The sequence below is a fragment of the Triturus cristatus genome, chromosome 3_2, assembly GCF_964204655.1.
Source record: "Triturus cristatus chromosome 3_2, aTriCri1.1, whole genome shotgun sequence".
Lineage (NCBI taxonomy): Eukaryota > Metazoa > Chordata > Amphibia > Caudata > Salamandridae > Triturus > Triturus cristatus.
The window spans coordinates 694,115,175-694,133,684 of record NC_140584.1 but is presented as its reverse complement, the minus strand read 5'-3'; the positions used below and the strand labels follow the sequence as shown (position 1 = coordinate 694,133,684).

Genomic DNA, 18,510 nt, shown 5'->3' with positions numbered 1-18,510 from the left:
GCGACTGCGGATGTGGGAATCTGGCGGCGAAGCTTTGGCATTTTGCGTTTTCGCTTGTCGCGAATAGGTCTATCAGTGGGTGACCCCACTGCTGGAAGTACGGTTGGAGTACTGATGGGTGTAACTCCCACTCGTGCATCTGGTGGCTGTGTCTGCTGAGCAGATCCGCCATCTGGTTGTCCTTGCCGGGGAGGTGTTCTGCCATGAGGAACATGTTCCTCTGAATGGCCCACTTCCACATGCTCTGAGCCAGATGAGACAACTGTGGAGAGTGTGTCCCTCCCTGTTTCTGTATGTAGTACATTGCGGTCATGTTGTCCGTCCGGATCAACACGACCTTGTTGCACAGATGTACTTTGAAAGCCTTCATGGCCAGGAAGATTGCCATCAGTTCCAGAAGGTTGATGTGCATCTTCTTCTGTTGTGTCGTCCATAGTCCCTGCACTGTGTAGTGTAGTACATGAGCTCCCCATCCCTGGAGAGACGCGTCCGCTGTCAGTACTATTTGTGGAACAGGCTCTTGGAACGGTCGCCCCTTGCAAAGGTTTTGTGGATTCCACCAATGCAGAGAGTTGTATGCCCGACCGCTCACCAACACTAGGTCTTTCAACTGTCCTTGAGCCTGATTCCACTGACGTGCTAGGCACTCCTGAAGTGGGCGCATATGTAATCTCGCGTGCGGGACTATGAAGATGCAGGAGGCCATCATGCCTATCAACTGCATAAACACTCGCGCTGGAAGCGAGTGATTGGGTTTGAACTTGGAGATCAGCAGTTGTATGCTGTTGATCCTCACTAAACTTGGCTGAGCTGAGGCCGCCAGAGTGTCTATAGTCGCGCCCAGGTACTGTTGTACGTGTGCGGGCTGGAGATGGGACTTTGGGTAATTTAGTGAGAATCCCAGACTGTGAAGAAGGTGAATGGTGCGGGACATATGGCTTGCACATTGCTGGGCCGACTTCGCTTGAACGAGCCAGTCGTCTAGGTAGGGGTAGACGTGTATATGCTGCCTCCGTAAGTGTGCTGCCACCGTAGCTAGGCACTTCGTGAAAACCCTGGGCGCTGTTGTCACGCCGAAGGGAAGGACTTTGAACTGATAGTGCTGCCCCTGAACAGTAAACCTGAGGTATTTTTTGTGTGAGGGGTGGATGGGTATGTGGAAGTACGCATCCTTGAGGTCCAGTGATGCTAGGAAGTCTCCCTGCTTGAGAAGCGGAAGGACTTGCTGTAGAGTGAGCATGTGAAAGTGCTCTGAAAGAATGTACTGGTTCAGGGGTCTCAGGTCTAATATAGGCCTGAGCGACCCGTCCTTTTTTGGAATTAAGAAGTAGAGGGAGTAAACCCCCGTGCCCTGCTCGTGGATGGGTACGAGCTCGATAGCGCCTTTTAGAAGCATACTTTCTACCTCTTGCTGTAAGAGCGTTAAGTGCTCTGAGGACATAGGACGGTTTCTTGGTGGTATTGTGGGTGGAGTGGAAGTTAACTCCAGACAGTAACCGTGTTTTATAATATCTTTGACCCACCTGTCCGTGGTGATGGAGTTCCACGTGGACAGGAACCGTTGTAGCCTTCCCCCGACAGGTGTTATGTGGTCGGGAGGAAGGGAGAGGGCGTCACTGCTTGTTCTTGGGGGAGGACCTGGTGTTGCCGTAGCCACGTCCTCTGCCCTTGGTACTGGAGCCACGATAGCCACCTCGGGTGTTCTTATCGTAGGTGGTCTGCGTATTACCCTTGTTATATGTTTGTTGTGACCCCTGTCCTCTACCTGCCCCCTTGTTTCCGGGGCGACGAAAGGAGCCGCTCCGAAAGGACTGAGTTTGTAGGGCGCCCATGGACTTTGCAGTGTCCGTGTCCTTTTTTATCTTCTCGAGGGTGGTGTCAACCTCAGGTCCGAACAAAAAGTCGGGGTTGACGGGCTGATTAAGTATATTGTTTTGTACCTCAGGCTTGAATCCTGAGATACGTAGCCAGGCGTGACGTCGTAGGATGACGCTAGTGTTGATGGCCCTGGCAGCCGTGTCTGCAGCGTCTAGTGCACATTTAATGGCAGCATTTGTGAGTAGCTGTCCCTCTCTGATAAGGATTTCTGCACCTTCTTTGTAGGGGTCAGGGAGGTGCTGAAGAAGTTGCTCCAGTGTGTCATAGTGCGCTCTATCGTAGCGAGCGAGGAGCGCTTGAGTGTTAGCTATGCGCCATATGTTTGCAGCTTGTGCGGCAACTCGCTTGCCGGAGGTCTCTAGCACCTTGGACTCTTTGTCCGGGGGAGGAGCGTCACCCGTTGTCTGCGAGTGTGCCCTCTTGCGGGCATTCGCCACAACGATGGAGTCGAGTGGTAATTGGCCTCTGATGTAAGTAGGATCCCCAGGTGCTGATCTGTATTTTTTATCGATCCTGGGGTTTATCACTCGTGCCCTGGTGGGTTCCTTGAAAATGTCAGTGGCTGGCTTGAGGACCCCCTTCAACATTGGCAGAGTCTTTACATGTCTTTCTGAGGATGCAAAGGTGTCCATTAGAAAGTCATCTTCGATGATATCAGAGTGAAGCTGTACATCATGGTTGTTTGCCGCACGTTCAATCAGAGCGTTGAACGCCGCAGTATCCTCTGTGGGTGATGTTTTTGGCCCATATAGTTGTGTGTCCTGTGCATCAAGAGGTGCACTGGGGTCTGCAGGGTCGCCCCAAGTTTGGTCAGGGTCCTGCTGGTCATCAGGGTCCGTGTCCACATGGTAGGGGACTTGTTCATCCAAGTAGTCCCCCAATGCATCCGTGTCGGAGCGTGTGGGGGAGGCCCGGTGTGGATCCTGGTAGGGTGAATAGAAGGGTTCATACAGGAGAGGTTCTGAGTCCACAGGCAGCTTCCTCTTTAGCGGGATCCTGAAAGGTTCCAATGGCGGTTCCGAAGTTATCCTTCGGCCGTGGAGAATCATCCTGCCAGTGTCGGCGTCGATGACGTGTGACGGAGACGGCTCGACAGGTGTAACCGCAGTTTTGGTGACCTGTGTCCTGAGTTGAAACGCCTTCGGGATTGTGGGTGGAGGCAAGCCGAAGGTAATGCTGGTCGGCACCGACGAAACCGCCGGAGCCGAACCGGAACCCGACGGGTCCTGGAGGGCGTCCTTGGATCTGCAGCCTGGCATCGCGCCAGGCCGTACTCGGGGCGCCTTAGAGGTCGTGGCCCCCGCCAGGGTCGTCGAGGCGGCTGCAGATATCTTCTGCGCCCGTGGCGCATCGAGTCGAGGTGCGGAGATCACCGTCGACGTCTTCGACACGTGAGGTTTTGGTGTCGTCGAGGGAGTGCTGCGAGGCGTAGCAGGCGGGACGGCCCTCGGTGTCGGTGGCGTCGACGCCGGTAACCGGGCAGGTTTGTCGGCGCCGATGACCTTCTTCCGTTTGTCGACTCCCATGTCGCCCGTCTCGAGTTCGGCACCGAAGTCTCTCTTGGTGCGGTCGGTGCCGACCCGGTGCGCTGGCGTCGAAGGTGTTGAAGGCCTCGATCCGACTAGCGCCACTTTCAGTTTCGGTTTCGTAGGAACCTGAGCAGCTTTCGGTTTCGGTTTCGTGGAAGGGAAACCAGCTGGCTTAAGCGGTAATGGCTGCCGCTGAACGTCCGAGGCCGGGCCCGAGGGCGGGGCCGAAGGACTGCGTGATAGGTCTCGGGTAAGGCCCGAAGGCGATCCCTCGACCGGAGCCATAGTCTGTGGCGCTGGTGAAATTTCGGTCTGAACAGGTAGGCCTTGTTCATCATCGGAGCTACTCTCTTCGGCTCCTAAGGCCTCCTCGTCGTCTCCTACCTCGGTGTCGTCTTCACCTCTGTGGAAGAGTGACTCGTCGGCCTCGTCCGATCCGGGTTCGTGTTCGTGTTCGGAAACGGGACTGGAGGGTAAGACTTCTACTTCTTCGACGTCGTCAGCCTCGTCGAAGATGTCAGCTGGGGCCGGTGCCGCGTGCTGCGCTTCGAGCCTCGCCGCTCGACGATTCCGCAGAGTCTTCTTTGAACGGAACCGGGCACAGGCCATACATGTCGATTCGTCGTGGTCCGGCGAAAGGCATTTGTTGCACACCGGATGGACGTCGATGTGTGGGTACTTCGCATTGCATACCGGACACCTTTTGAATGGCGTCCTGGATTCCATCGTCGAAGTAGAGTCGATGGACAGGCAAATGCGAACAAAGTCGGTGCTGAAAGTTAGTAAACTAACAAAAAGTATCGAAACCCGATCGATAAACAGTACCGACGCGAACTAAAGGCCTTGTGGCCTCGACAAAAGTTTTTCCTAACTTGAGCTAAGATAGCACATCCGAACCCAATGGCGGAAAAAAACAATCTGAGGATGGAGAGGATGCCCATGCGCACTGTAGTCCATGGGAGGAGTCACCTATCCAAGGATACTTCGAAGACTCTTCCAGGACAACAACGTGCAAACATCCGGACCCAACACTAGGCGGCGATCTATGCACAGATATGAATTCAGCAGCCCACATGCCTCGAACTGACATGCAATTCAGCTCTGTGCTAGAGTCCTCTTTCTTGGGGAAGGAACCAGAAGATTTCTAGCAAAGTGCCACCTGAAAAATTCCCTCTTCTTTAGGTCTCGCCTGACCCAGCGCATGCGCTGGTCTGGCGAGACCTTTTTGAGAGGGCTCCAAAAAGTGCTACCAGGCCAGCCTAGAGCTACAGTGCATGTGCGCGGGCACGCGCGCCGCGATTACTTTCGCGGACGCTTGGCATAGCCAATAGGTCTCGCTTTTGGGACCTTATAAGTATTTAGTTATGCAACTGTTGCATGGCTAAACACTTATAAGGTCCCAAAGGCGAGACCTATTGGCTATGCCAATGCTTGTTTTACCTTGGCACAGAGAATACTTTGCATGTTTGGCTCCATATTTGTATACGAGTATTCCTTTTCTACAATAGGTGCTATAAAAAATAAACTAAGAAACAAAACTGACTGATGCACATCTGGATCACCTCATGAGACTTGCACTCTCTGAAAAGGTTCCAGAATACAAGAAGTTAATTGCGGACATGAAATGTAAAATTAGTGGATAAACTCTGTGCCTTGGGAAAGACTTTTTCCTCCATTAGGTCTGCCTTTGTACTTGCTGTTCTACTTTCACTAAATGCCTTCAAATAAAAATGTATTATCAAAATGTGCTCTTTGTAGTTGCATCCGATTGTGAAATACAGCATTGTCTAATGTTTTGAAAGTTTTTTTTTTTACTCTAGCTCCGCCCCCCACTGATCCCGCCCTCACTGACTCCACCCCTACCAGTGCGGCCCTCAGCCACTAACCACACTGTAATTTGGTCCCCCACAGAAAGTTTGTGAGTACCCCTGATCTAATGGGATGTTTCCTACAAAAGCCATTGAAGCCCCTATTTTACGTGTAGAATGGGCTTTAGGGGGAACGGATAGCGTTCGTTGTGCTTTGTGGTAGCAAATCTGAATGCATTTGACAATCCACCTAGCTATCCCCGACTTGGAGATGGGGTTGCCCTTGTGTGGTGGAGAGAAAGAGACAAACAGTTGTTTCGTCTTACGGAAAGGTTGTGTTCTCTTGATGTAGTAGAGTAAGGCTCGTTTGACATCTAGTGTGTGGAGAGCTCTTTCTGCAACGGTCTGTTGTTGCGAGAAGAATACTGGTAGTTCTACAGATTGGTTTAGGTGCAAGGGAGAAAAGACTTTAGGGAGGAATTTTGGGTTGGTACGGAGAACAACTTTGCTATGGTGCATTTGTAGAAAAGGTTCTTGAATGGTAAATGCTTGTATCTCACTGACCCTTCTGAGGGAAGTGATAGCTACGAGAAAAGCGGTTATCCACGTTAAAAATTGGAGTTAACATTTGTGTAGGGGTTCGAAGGGAGGCCCCATTAGTCTGGTGAGAACGATATTTAGGTTCCACACAGGTGAGGGTGGCAATCTGGGGGGAATTATTCTTTTAAGGCCTTCCATGAAGGCTTTGATGGCAGCTACTCTAAATAGTGATAGATGTTTCCTGTTTTGTAGGTAAGCTGCTATGGCTGCGAGGTGCAGGCGAATGGACGTATAGGCTAGATTGCACCTTTGTAGGTGGAGTAAGTAGCCTATGATGTGTTGAATGTTGACGTCTAGGGGATTGATGGTGTTGTGACAATAGACAACAAAACGTTTCCACTTGGTGGCGTAGCACGCCCTAGTGGTGGGTCGCCTAGCTTCTTTGATGACTTTCATACAGTCAGGGGGAAGACTGAGAATTCTAGGATTTCAGGAGCCAGATCGCAAGGTTGAGCTGAGCTGGGTCCGGGTGTCTGATCTCTCCATGGTTCTGGGTTAAGAGGTGTGGAGAGGCGTAATTTTTGGTGCGGTACTACCGATAGTTCCAGCAGTGTGGTGTACCACGGTTGTCTGGCCCAAGTTGGAGCTACTAGAATTAGTGTGAGGGAGTGTTGCTGTAGTTTGCGCACCAGTAGTGGAATGAGTGGGAGAGGTGGAAAAGCGTATGCAAATCTGCCTGACCAGTTCATCCACATCGCATTTCCTTTGGACAACGGGTGTGGATATCTGGCGACGAAGCTTGGGCATTTGGTGTTTTCGTGGTGGCGAAGAGGTCTATCTGTGGATGCCCCCACAGTCGAAAGTACGGGTGTATAGCTTGTGAGTGAAGTTCCCACTCGTGGATTTGTTGACATAGTGTTGAACTCCTGGGACATGTTGAGCTAGGAGAAAGATTTCCTGGGGTATGGCCCATCTCCATATGCTCTGTGCTAGCTGAGAGAGCGGTGGAGTGTGTGTGCCGCCTTGTTTTTGAATATAGTACATGGCTGTCATGTTGTCTGTACGGATTAGGACTGCTTTGCCTGAAATCGGTGTTTGAAAAGATTTTAGGGTTAAGAAGATTGCTAGTAACTCCAGATGGTTGATATGGAGTAACTTCTGTTGGGGTGTCCATGTGCCCTGCACGGTGAGATGTAATAGATGAGCTCCCCAGCCGGAGAGTGATGCGTCTGTTAGTACTATCTGTGGAACCGGGTCCAGGAACGATCGACCTTTGGAAAGGTTTGTGGTGGTCCACCACTGCAGAGAGCGATGGGTACAACCGTCTACCAACACCAGATCTGTTAACTGACCTTAGGCCTGGTTCCATTGGCGCGCTAAAGACTCTTGGAGAGGACGCATCTGGAGTCTTGCGTGAGGTACTATGAAGATGCAAGAGGCCATCATCCCCATTAGTTGCAAAAACACTTGAGCAGGAAGGGAGTGTTGTGCCATGAATTTCGCGCGTAGAGCCTGAATGCTTGTAATCCTGGCAGGATTGGGGTAGGCTAGCGCTTTTGAGGTGTCTATGGTGGCACCGAGGTATTGTTTTATGTGGTATGGTTGTAGATAGGACTTTCCGTGGTTTACTGTGAAGCCCAGTTGGTGAAGTAGCTGGATAGTGGCATACGTGTGTTGTGCACACTGGCTGTATGAACTGGCTTTTATTAGCCAGTCGTCTAGATTTGGGAAGAGATGGATGTGTTGTCTCCTGAGGTGTGCTGCTACTACTGCTAGGCACTTGGTGAATACTCGTGGTGCTGTTGTGACAACGAACAGGAGTACTTTGAATTGGTAGTGTTGGCCGTCCACTACAAATCTGAGGAACTTCCTGTGAGCGGTGTGCACTGGAATGCGGAAATAAGCGTCTTTCAGGTCTAAAGTGGTCAGGAAGTCATTTTGGGAAAGCAGTGGAAGTACCTGGTGAAGCGTTACCATGTGAAAATGGTCTGAGTGTATGTATTTGTTCAGGGGCCGGAGATCTAGGATGGGCCGCAGAGTTTCGTCCCTTTTTGGTATGAGAAAGTATAGGGAATAGACCCCCATATTTCTTTGGTTGGTAGGAACGTGTTCTATCGCCCTTTTCTGTAGGAGGGAGATTACCTCCTGCTTTAGTAGTGTTAGATGTTCTTGTGACATTGGGCGTTGTCTGGGTGGAATGTTTGGGGGGTAGATATTAGTTCTAGGCAGTAGCCTGACGAATTATTTGTGTTACCCATTTGTCTGAGGTGATGGTAGCCCAGACAGGGAGGAAATTTTGGAGTCTGCCGCCCAACCGAAGTGGGATGGTCTGGGGGGAGTGGAGGGAAGTCATTGGGTAGGTGCGGTGGCAGAGCAGGCGGTGTTTGTCTTGCCTCTGCCTTTGTTATGGTTTCCCCTGTAGCCGCCTCTTTGGTAGCCCCTTGTAAAGGTGGACTGGATAGGGGCCTTATATGGGGTGGAAGCGCTGTCTGAGGAGTAGCCTCTGGATGCGCTCAGAAAGGAAGAGCGGCGAAAAGAGCGCTTGGGAGGATGTGATTATAAGGCTCCCATGGATTTTTCCGTGTCGGTGTCCTTTTTCATCTTTTCTAGGGCCTCATCCACTTTTGGGCCAAAGAGATGTTCCTGGTCAAAGGGATGGTTGAGGATGGAGGCTTGTACCTCCGGTTTAAAACCGGAGATCCTTAGCCAGGCATGGCGCCGGAGGAGGACACTAGTATTAATGACCCTGGAGGCTGTGTCTGCTGCATCTAGGGCACAACGTATTGAAGTATTGGTTTTGCCCTCCTGAATTAGCTCGTTGGCCCTAGGTTTGTATTTATCAGGGAGATGTTGCATTATGGCTTCTAATTTGTAATAATGGGCCCTGTCATACCTGGTTAGTAGCGCTTCTGTATTAGCGATACGCCATATGTTGGCAGCTTGGGATGCAGTACGCTTGCCTGATGCGTCCAAGAGTTTAGACTCGGTCAGGTGGTGGTGCTTCGCCTGACGCTTGGGAGTTGGCCCTTTTACGTGCTGTGGACACTACCAGAGAATCTACTGGCCCTCTGATGTAGGAGGGATCGGTAGGGGTGGATTTGTATTTCTTTTCAATGTGCGGGTTAATGACCCTGGCTCTGACTGGGTCTTTAAAGACCTCTGGCGCATGTTTTATAACTCCCTTGCGCATAGGCAATATGGAGGTAGTCCTATGTGTGGTGTCAAACGTATCGAGGAGGAAATCCTCCTCCACGGGGTCGGTATGGATATCTACCCCGTGATAGTGTGCTGCCCTTTGTAGTAGATGGTTGCACCCCAGTGAGTCTTCTGGTGGGGAAGGTCTGGAAGGGTAGAGATCATCCTGTGGGACGTTAGGGATGTCAGGGATATTGTAATCGTCCCATGGGTCTGGGGAGCCTGTGGGAGTGGGGTCCCCTGTAGGTAAATCTTGGGGCACGTCTCCTATGCCATCATATGGGTCCTCCTGATAATCATCATCCGGAGAGGGTGTTGGGGAATGATGCGGTGGGGGCAGAGATGGTGGAGGAGGGGGAAGGTATTCTGAAAGGCGAGGTAGAGTCCTTCCTCTTTGGAGGTGGAGGCGGAGCAGGCTTTTCCAGCGGTCTTTTTGATGGAGAGCATCAAATGTCCAGTTTTAGGATCCTTGGTTAGTGTTTTTTGTAATGGATCCGGTGTAAAGAGTTCTGGTGAGGTTGGTTGGTCCGTCAGTGCCGAAGGAGTCGGGGCCCGTTGGTTTTTTGGCTTTAGCCGCGCTGGTTCGTTGTTTGGAACTATGCTTGGAAAAGTCTGATTGTTTGGTTGGCGCCGAGATGGATTTCGGCTTCAAAGTGTCGGTGGCCTTGTGTGCTTTTGTCTGTGCCGAAGATGGTGTCGGTACCGAGGAGCTGGAGCTCGACACCGAGTATTTCGGTGCGGGGCTCGGTGTCAAAGCGGAGGCCATTTTCTTTTTCGGTGTCGAAGAGTGTTTATCGGCACCGAGGGTGGGCTGGCTCGAGCCAGAGCAGCCGGAAGGCTTAATCGGCTTCTTTACCGGGCCGGAAGGTGCGGTGTGGGAATCAGTGTCTTTGGTCTTGCTTAGGCCCGGAGGCGAAGGCGTGACTGAAGCCTTTTTCGGTGCCGGTGAGGGTGTGGGGGGGGGGGGGGGGGGGGGGAGGAGGGGTAGATTAGTACTCACGACCCTCTGTGCCGGAGTGATGTCCTCCACATCTGAATCGTCAGCTTCGGCGGCGCTGACAAGTCCCTAGTCGGTGTGGTGTTCTTCTGGAGCGTCAACGCCTTCCCCGAAGAGGTCGTCTGGAATCGTCGACGAGTGTGACATGGTTCTTCTGGCCCTTCGGTCTCGAATGGTTTTCTTGGACTGGAAGGACTTACACGCCGGACAATCTCGAGCCTCGTGTTCAGGGGAGAGGCAGAGATGACATACTTCGTGGAGATCGGTGTGGGGGAATTTGGACCCACATCGAGGGCACTTCTTGAAGGGAGTCCTTTCCATTAGCCAGGACCGGAGCTTGGGTAGGCCCGAAGGTCGTCGTCAACGACTGGAATCGAAGGTTCTTGCCGATGAGAGCTGCGCCGAGTGGGGAGATCGCGATCGAAAACAATACCGCAAATTGGGGTGAGGATTGCGCGTCGATAGTCGAACTGGAAGCTGTTCGGAACCGGAGCGCGAAGATCACATCCGAGCCGGATGGCGGAAAAAAACAATCTGAGGATGGAGCCGAAGCCCATGTGCAATACGATCCAAAGGAGGAGTCACCGACTTCGTGACTTCTAAAGACTTTCCAAGAGGAAAAACAACTGCAAACATCCGGGGCCAACACCAGATGGCGATCTATGCACAAGTGTGTAATCTGCAGCTCATATGCCTCGAACCTATCATTTAACTGTACAGTAATTATAACTGTTTATAACCAACCAATTGCATTCAACTGCATTATTCTTTCAAAGTACTATTACACTTACCTGTAGCAGGCCTGGCTTGGTTCTAGAAATAAAATACAACTAAATCTTTTTATACAAAACAAATTGGTCAGAGCGTGAAATCATTTCTTGCCTGAGGGTGTAAAATAAATGCTCAACACTACCCTCTGATAAAGCCTTCTGCACGCCCACACTAACACAAATCGAGTAAGGTATTCTCTACTTTTATCCTCTATAAGCCTTTGGGGATCCACTGGATTCTGTGCACACTATACCTTACTTTGTTACAGTACATACAGAATCAGCTTCCTACATTGCTCATTTAGCTTTGGCATATAATTGAGTGAGCACCATTAGGGCAAACAAATCTATTTTGTTCTGTCAAGCCACTTGCTCTATGAGCAGGTATCTCACTCTTGCATTTGAGGCACTAAAAGTCACTGTATCATTGGAAGGTCATTTTCCTGTACTTCATTGAAAATAACAAGTGCATAAGGAAACAGAAAATGTCCCTTATTCCTTAAGAGACTTCCTGATCTTACCCCTGAATTGTCAGTCTACTCTATTTGACATGACATCTTCCTAGCTAATAGATACAACACCAGGACAATTAAACTAAACTTGCAGAGGAAGTTTCTCACAAGTCAATTGAAAATCTATTTTTATATGCACTTACTTCATTCTTATTTCTATTGTAACTATTTAACTACCCCCACCCTCCGCTCAGCAACTCCATCCCTCCAACCCCCAACACTACTCTAGGCACTATAAAGTGACCTTCAGGCAGCATACAGTGCCTTATGAATCACCAATAACCAAACTAATGCCTTCGATTAGCTTAACATACGCATAGGTCTTTTGCGTCCTGATTAATTTCAGCATTGTTAAATGGCAAACAAGTCAAACATTATACAGCAGAAATTACTTTTTACCTGTCAGCAATACGCCCAACTAGGTCAATGCAATTTTCTTGGACTTTCTCATGCCTGTTTTTCAAGATAGGTGTAAGTCTTGGAAGGAGATCTTTGATTGGTGGTGTCATCTTGTGCATGCCTATTACATAAACCAGGAATATATAATTTAACCGTTTTATTAAAAGCATGTAGGACAACATTCAATATTATGTAGTTCTTTGCAGTCCTCAAAGAGGTCATGTAATTATATTGCACTAAAACAATCTAAGAACCTCAAAACTAATGATCATAAAATATGACAATATTTTAGACATTCACTTCCCAAATTGGTGCAAATATTTATTTTCACCATACAAAAACATTAGGATTTACCATTTGCTCAGTTTGTGACATACCTATTACATTCACAATGGCTTTAAGTGCACCCAAAATGCTGCCCAATACTTCAGGATATTCTTCTCCAAGGTATTCATAAAGGACAACACCCAAATGCCCCATGAGCTTTTCCTGTCAATAGAAAATAGGAAAACGTGTAATATTAAGATTAACTTGGAAGAAAATTACCTTAATACATTTGCGTTATTTCGTAGGACAACAAACAATGCAAGTGATTACCTCTTGACAAGTCTTCATGACCACTGCTGTGCGAGAGATCAAGTCAGCTGCCTGCTGTCGTACCTTTGCAGATTTGTTGTTTAAACGCCACAGCACTGTACCACAAATCTGAGGCAAGTATGGCTTTACACGCTTCCCAAGAGCATTAACTACGGTACCAAAGCCATTTAACATCACAGAGTCCTAAGAAGAAAGAAATACTTTTAAAATCTATATACATTTGGGCAAATGTGAACAAAGGGGTAATTACCTATATAAATTAATTTATCAACCATGGCACTTTTTTTTAGGCTTTCATAATTCTTTTTAGACATTGTTAAAACAGCACTTCCTCTTTGAGCTCAGATTATAAACAAGGAAGAATTGAAAGCAGAAAAAAAGGACGAAGCAAGCTATCCTATCAGACATTCTTTCATAAGAGATTAATGTCCCAAGTGCCCCGACAATGTACCCCCACACAAACACACAACTTACCAGACAGCTCACATTTAGAAAGTAACTTGCGAGCAACTGAAATACTGGCATTAAAATAGGGACATTAAACACTGTCTCGTCACTTGGTATTTGCAAAACAGAATAGGTTTGATCAACAGTCTCGACCATAGATAAAAGGGTTTAGATGTGTGTAAGAAAGTGACTCTGTATATACTGCACCAAGGTAAGGTACAGTGTGTACAGAGTCCAACAGTCCCCAGAAGTTTGGCAGAGGTTAAAGTTAGATATAAGCTTAGAAATCGTTTTTGTCACACAGGCGATTTTTAAGGAATATTTGTAGGTTTCAAAAATCGCCACTTACAAGAATTTCTGGAAAAAACCAGGCAATGTTATCCTATAGAGGAAAGTTTGGTTATCGGAAAATCGCAGTTGTAAATACTTTTCGGGGTCAGTGCTGGGCACCAAGATCCAGCACTAGGATCTCTCCTGGTAACAGGGGAGTAATATCGTTTGTTGATCGGGTGATTTTTATTGAACATTTTAAAGTTTCAAAACTCGACACTGAGAAGAATTTCCAAGAGAAAACCAGTCAATGTTACCCTATGGAGAAAATGTAGGTTATCGGTTTTCAGGTAAGTACTCGACTGGCCGAGTTAAGGTTCTGAGCATAGACTCCGGGGTCTCCAAGGGTCAGGTAGGTACAGTTGCTATACCCTCAGCGGCACAGGGGCAGCCTGGTGCAGAGAGAGTAGGCCCAATGTTAGCCTATGGCGGGTAGGGGGCCTTTGGTTGGCGGCTGCTTGCAGGCAGGCCACACGGCTGTGGGAGCTGGGCTCCTGGTCACGTACTCGGGGCAAGTGGGGAAGTAGAATAGGACAGATGCTGCACTTCCAGGGGCACTTGGGCAGCTGGGTGCTTTTGAGCAGTCAGGCGCTCAATGTATTTCAATGGAGAAGCTGCAAGATGAACAAAGGCTGCAAGCATGGGGACGGAGATTCTTCAGGTGCGACCACCACTTCGAGAGGTAAATTGGGAAGCTGTAGTTTAGGTAGGCACCCAGGAGCTGGGCACAGGGGGCCGCAGAGCACTGGGTGCAGGGGTGTCTTTTGGCATCGGGAAATCTTGCCCTCGGCTGGTCGCGGTTGGGGGGGGTCCCTGGAGTTGAAGCTGCAGGCGTCATCAGGAGCGTCGAGGAGGGTCCTTGGGTGCTGAATTCTTGGTGACAGACGCCGGGGAAACGTCCTCATTGTCTTTGTTACATCAGGCACAGGCCAGGCCCGAGGGTGCAGAGTGTGCTGTATTCGTGGTTCCTGGCTGGCACCGGGGGTTGTTGCTTGTTTGAGCAGAACCACTGCTCGTGGGAGTCCCAGTCTGTAGATGAGAAAGGCAGTGAGGTCCTCTGGGGTTTGAGGTTGCTGACCCCTGGAGACGCAGGGGTTTAGCAGGAGCAGGTTCGAGAGTCGACAGGCCTGTAGGGCTGGGGTCAAGTCAGTTGGTGTCGTCCTCTTGTTAGCAGCTGCACGGCAAGTCTTTCTTCTTGTTCTTGTTTCGGAATATATGGAAGGAAGGTTCAGGGTGCCCCTAAATACTAAATTTAGCGGCATTACAGGTAGGTAAAGGTCAGGGACCAATGGGTCCCTTCCCTGGGGTGGGTACACCCCCTATCCTGCCACTGTCCAGTGGGAGAGGGGCAGGAGCCTAGTCCTGATTGGGTGGGGATCCCCATCCTCAAGATGGCGAGAGCCCGGAGATGTGCTTCACTTCGCCTCCCCGACCTGAGGGGTGGGGTTGGCAGAGGCTGGCACACCCCCTTTCCTCACTTGGGTTTTCCCGCCAGAGTGGGGGTCAGAACCGGTGGGGGCCAGTTGCCGAGTACAGCAAGTGGCCTGGAGAAGCTCACAAAGGCGGCATGCCTTTGAAGCTTCCCCTGCCCATCCTGGGGAGGAGGCCTAGCACCTCGCCCAGGATGTGCATTGTTGCAGGCCTACGAGAGCGGATGGCTCTCTACCCAGGGGTCCAGTAACATGTCTGCTGGGTGGCAGCCTCTCAGACCAGACGTGGATTGTAGGTTAGGTTTCAGGGGGCATCTTTAAGATGCCCTCTGTCGTGCATTTTACATAAAATCCCACACTGGCATCAGTGCAGACATTTAGGGGAACTTAAAAAACCCAGATCTTTCTGACAACTAGACAACTGTGGGAGTCCAAGGAGGTGAGGCTTGTGTTGATCCCCCAACATTTTCCCAACCAAAATCCCCTGCGAACCTCAAATTTAGCAGGGAAACAATATCACTTTTTTCCTCCAACTTGTGTGGGAAAGTTGTGGGATCACCGGGCTGATGCAAATTACCTACCAACCAGCGTTCCCCAGATCTTCCAATAAAAATTATACCTCACGCGACAGTGAAGGGCCCAAAACATACTGCAAAGACATCAAAATTGCCTATAACAAAACAACCTGGTTTTGCATGGGGGATCACCTGGGTTTTTGGCCCAGGCTTGGCAGCCATCTGGGGAAACCTACCAAACCCATACATTTCTGAAAACACCAGCGGGGAGTCCAGGAAGGTATGGCTTGGGTGGATCCCCCGTTTTCCTACCCACAATCCCCTGCAAACCTCAAATTTTGTCCTACCACACAGCGTTCCCCTTGGTCTCCCAAGTAAAATGATACCTCACTTGTGTGGGTGTCCAATGCAGAATTGACAATTGTCTTTTTTTTTAAATGTAGCGCTTACATTCGCTGTGCTATACCCTTAATCCCTGTGTTTTTGGCTCTTCCCAGTCACAGGCCCTTGCCCCACCCACACAAGCGAGGTATCCTTTTACTTGGGAGACTGAGGGGAAAGGGGTGTGGTAGGACATTTGTGCCGGTACAGTGATCGCACACAAAAATGTGGAAAATGTGTTTTTTAGTTAAATGAGGTTTGCTGGGGATTCTGGGTAGGAAAACGTTGGGGGATCCACGCAAGCCATACCTCCCCTGGACTCCCGCGGTGTCTAGTTTTCAGAAATGTGATTGTTTGGTAGGTTTCCCTAATGGCCGCCGAGCCCGGGGCCAAAAAAACAGATGACCCCCCCCCCTTGCAAAACCAGGTCATTTTGTAATAGATAGGTGGGCACCAGTGTTTAGCAAAGTGCCCACCTATCTATTAGCAAGGTGGGCACTTTGCCCACCTTGCAAAGTAATCCTGAAAGTAATCTATTGCAAATAACTTAACATTCACATTGAGCTCAATTTATTATTGTGTTTGAAATTGTGTTGACTATTGCAAAAAAACTAACTATTATCTGCAAAAGTCAATTGCATATTGCAAAGTATTTAACTAGAGCATCTCATTCTGAGAAAGTATATTTTGATACCTATTTTTGGTTCTAAAATAAAACAGCCATGTATTTTTCATACAAACCATTGGCCTAGAGTTCAGTTCTTGAGTGTGTGCGACCATTTGCTGAGTGTGTACAACAAATGCTTTACACTGTCCTCTGATACTGCCTTACTGCTCGACCAAGCTACGACTTTAGAAAGTAAGGTTATATCTAACTTGGACCTCTACCAAACCTCTGGGGACTGTGGACTCTACACACTGTACCTATTTGGGAACAGTTTATACAGAGCCACTTTCTCGCAGTTCACAAATATTTTCTAGGAGTACTATTTCTTGGCCTACTTCTGTAAAGTAGGGAGTTCACGAAAGCCGTATATCTGCACTTAATGCAAGGACATGGGTGCACATTTGAGACTTTATTTAGGTCTGGTGTTAACCATGACCTTTGGTCTTTAAGATTCTTTCTGTCTTTTGGCTAGCTTCATTGTGAGCGACAGGTTCTGTTCTTTTACAAGGAGCATATCGACAGTCATTTTATTCAGTGACGGGAACTACTGCGTCAATATGTGCTTTTTAAATCCAAAAACTATCTTTGCTTTTGCCAAGGTTTGTTATAATGGTGAGGGCCCGGCAGCTTCCACCCCAATAAGGTTTTACAAAAGCCATGCCAAAACAAGTCACGCATTGACAAAAACCTAAAGGCTGACCATTAATTTCTGACCTACTGGCTTTACTTTATTTTTGTTTCCCATAATCTTATAAAAAACTGGTTACACTGATTTTACATTATAAATATTTTAGGCCAATACTAGCATACATCAACACATTTTACTAAATGATGCTGCAGATAATAGTACCTAAAACTTTACAGTAGTTTAGCGAAATGTTTAGCATTGTTTTAAGAATATTTTATTTTGAAAGCAAAGAATCAACAATGTTGCTTTCGAGGTTCTGCAAATATTTGCATCAAATCAGATAGCATTCTGGGAGCATTATACACAGCCTCATATTGATAAACAATGAAAACGCGTGTGCACCTTTTTATACTGGAACCAGTCAGTATTGTAGTCAGAGCTTACAACATTTACTTAGAGCACGCACCCTAATAATAAAGGCTTTTAATTAATGAACCATAAATACAAGTATGAACAGCATTAACACATGGGCACAAATATTACCTTAACTGCAGACAGTGCCCTTCCCCGATCCATAATGTGGTACTGTAAACTGGCAGCCAAAGGGTTTGTGCTGCAGGGGGTTGGGCCTACTTGTCCCAAGAACAAAATGCACATGAAAACTTGTTGCCCTTGACCTTAAACAATAAGTCCCGGGCGTTGGGTTATAGGAATTCCACATCCCTGGCCCCTACAATATCTAACTCCATTCTTAGATATTGTAAGTGCCAGGGCTGGAAACTCGACAACTCAAGTTCCCCAGCTTTTCTGAACCCAGGAGTGTTTGGTACCAAACTACTCCCATCAATAAACCCACACTGATGCCAATGTGGGATTTATTGTAACATGTACCCGGACGGCACCTCAGAGGTGCCCCCTCAAAACCTACCAACCCTGGTGTTGTCACAGAATGGCTGTAGGCAGCCTGCCACCACCAGACATGTTTCCAGACTCCTATGTCTGGGACCAGAGACAAAGCACATCCTGGATGGTGTCGTTACACTTCCTCCCCCAGAATGGGCACAGAGCTTGAGCGGGAAGCTTTGTAATACAATCCCCTGTCTTTAATGCTGCTAGCAGCAGATGGCAGCCCCCGGTTTACATCCCCACTTTGGGCGGGAAGACCTAGGAAGGATAGGTTGTGTGCCCACCTCTGCCAAATCCACCCCTAAGCTGGGGGAGGTGAGGGTTAAGCTCATATTTCAGTCCCCACCATCTTGAAGATGGGGAGACCCTTCCAATCAGGGAATAGGACTATGCCCGCTCACACAGGAGGGTGACATAACTGAGGGTGTAGTCACCACAGGTAAGGTGCCCATTAGCCCTACCTGCTGCTCCCCTAAATTTAGTATTTAGGTGGCCCCCTCAGTCCTGGAAATTAGTTCCTGCCAACCTAAGAAGGACGAAGAAAACAACGGGCAGCAAAACCTTAAGACGCCTACTTACTTGGCCCCAGCCCTACCAGCTGTCTCCAGCTTCCAAGATCATGCAAAAGAAGACTGTCCTGCAGCCAGCGACTTCCAGAACCTGAGGCAAGAACTCCTGAGGACAGTGGATCTGTCCCCAAGAAACCTACACAAAGGATTCTAGTGCCCCCCGGTCATATAAGTGAACACACATTAAACACTTTCTTCTTCTTTAGGACTTCATGAAACGAGTGACAAGTCAATTTAACCCATGCTCAATTGTTCTCATTAATAAGGCGCTCATGAGATTGTCAGCCTACCTCAAACCACCTGTGAGTTTAGTATTACAGGCGTTGTAAGACCAGAGTGAAAGAAAACTTAACACATTACGCATCTTTTGGCAAAATCTATTGCCAAAACAAATAGACTTTTGAAAAAGCAG

At 48.7% G+C, this 18,510-nt stretch overlaps 1 protein-coding gene across 2 annotated transcripts in view; it reads right to left on the bottom strand.

Moving 5' to 3' along the window:
* SF3B1 (splicing factor 3b subunit 1) overlaps positions 1-18,510 on the bottom strand; it is a 339,385-nt gene that overhangs the window by 202,753 nt on the left and 118,122 nt on the right. For both annotated transcript variants that reach the window (XM_085648748.1, XM_085648749.1), the window contains 3 exons: positions 12,226-12,408; positions 12,006-12,117; positions 11,629-11,749 (listed from right to left, as the gene is read on the bottom strand). In XM_085648748.1, the coding sequence (XP_085504874.1) occupies positions 11,629-11,749; positions 12,006-12,117; positions 12,226-12,408 (416 nt within the window). The remainder of the gene's footprint in view (positions 1-11,628; positions 11,750-12,005; positions 12,118-12,225; positions 12,409-18,510) is intronic.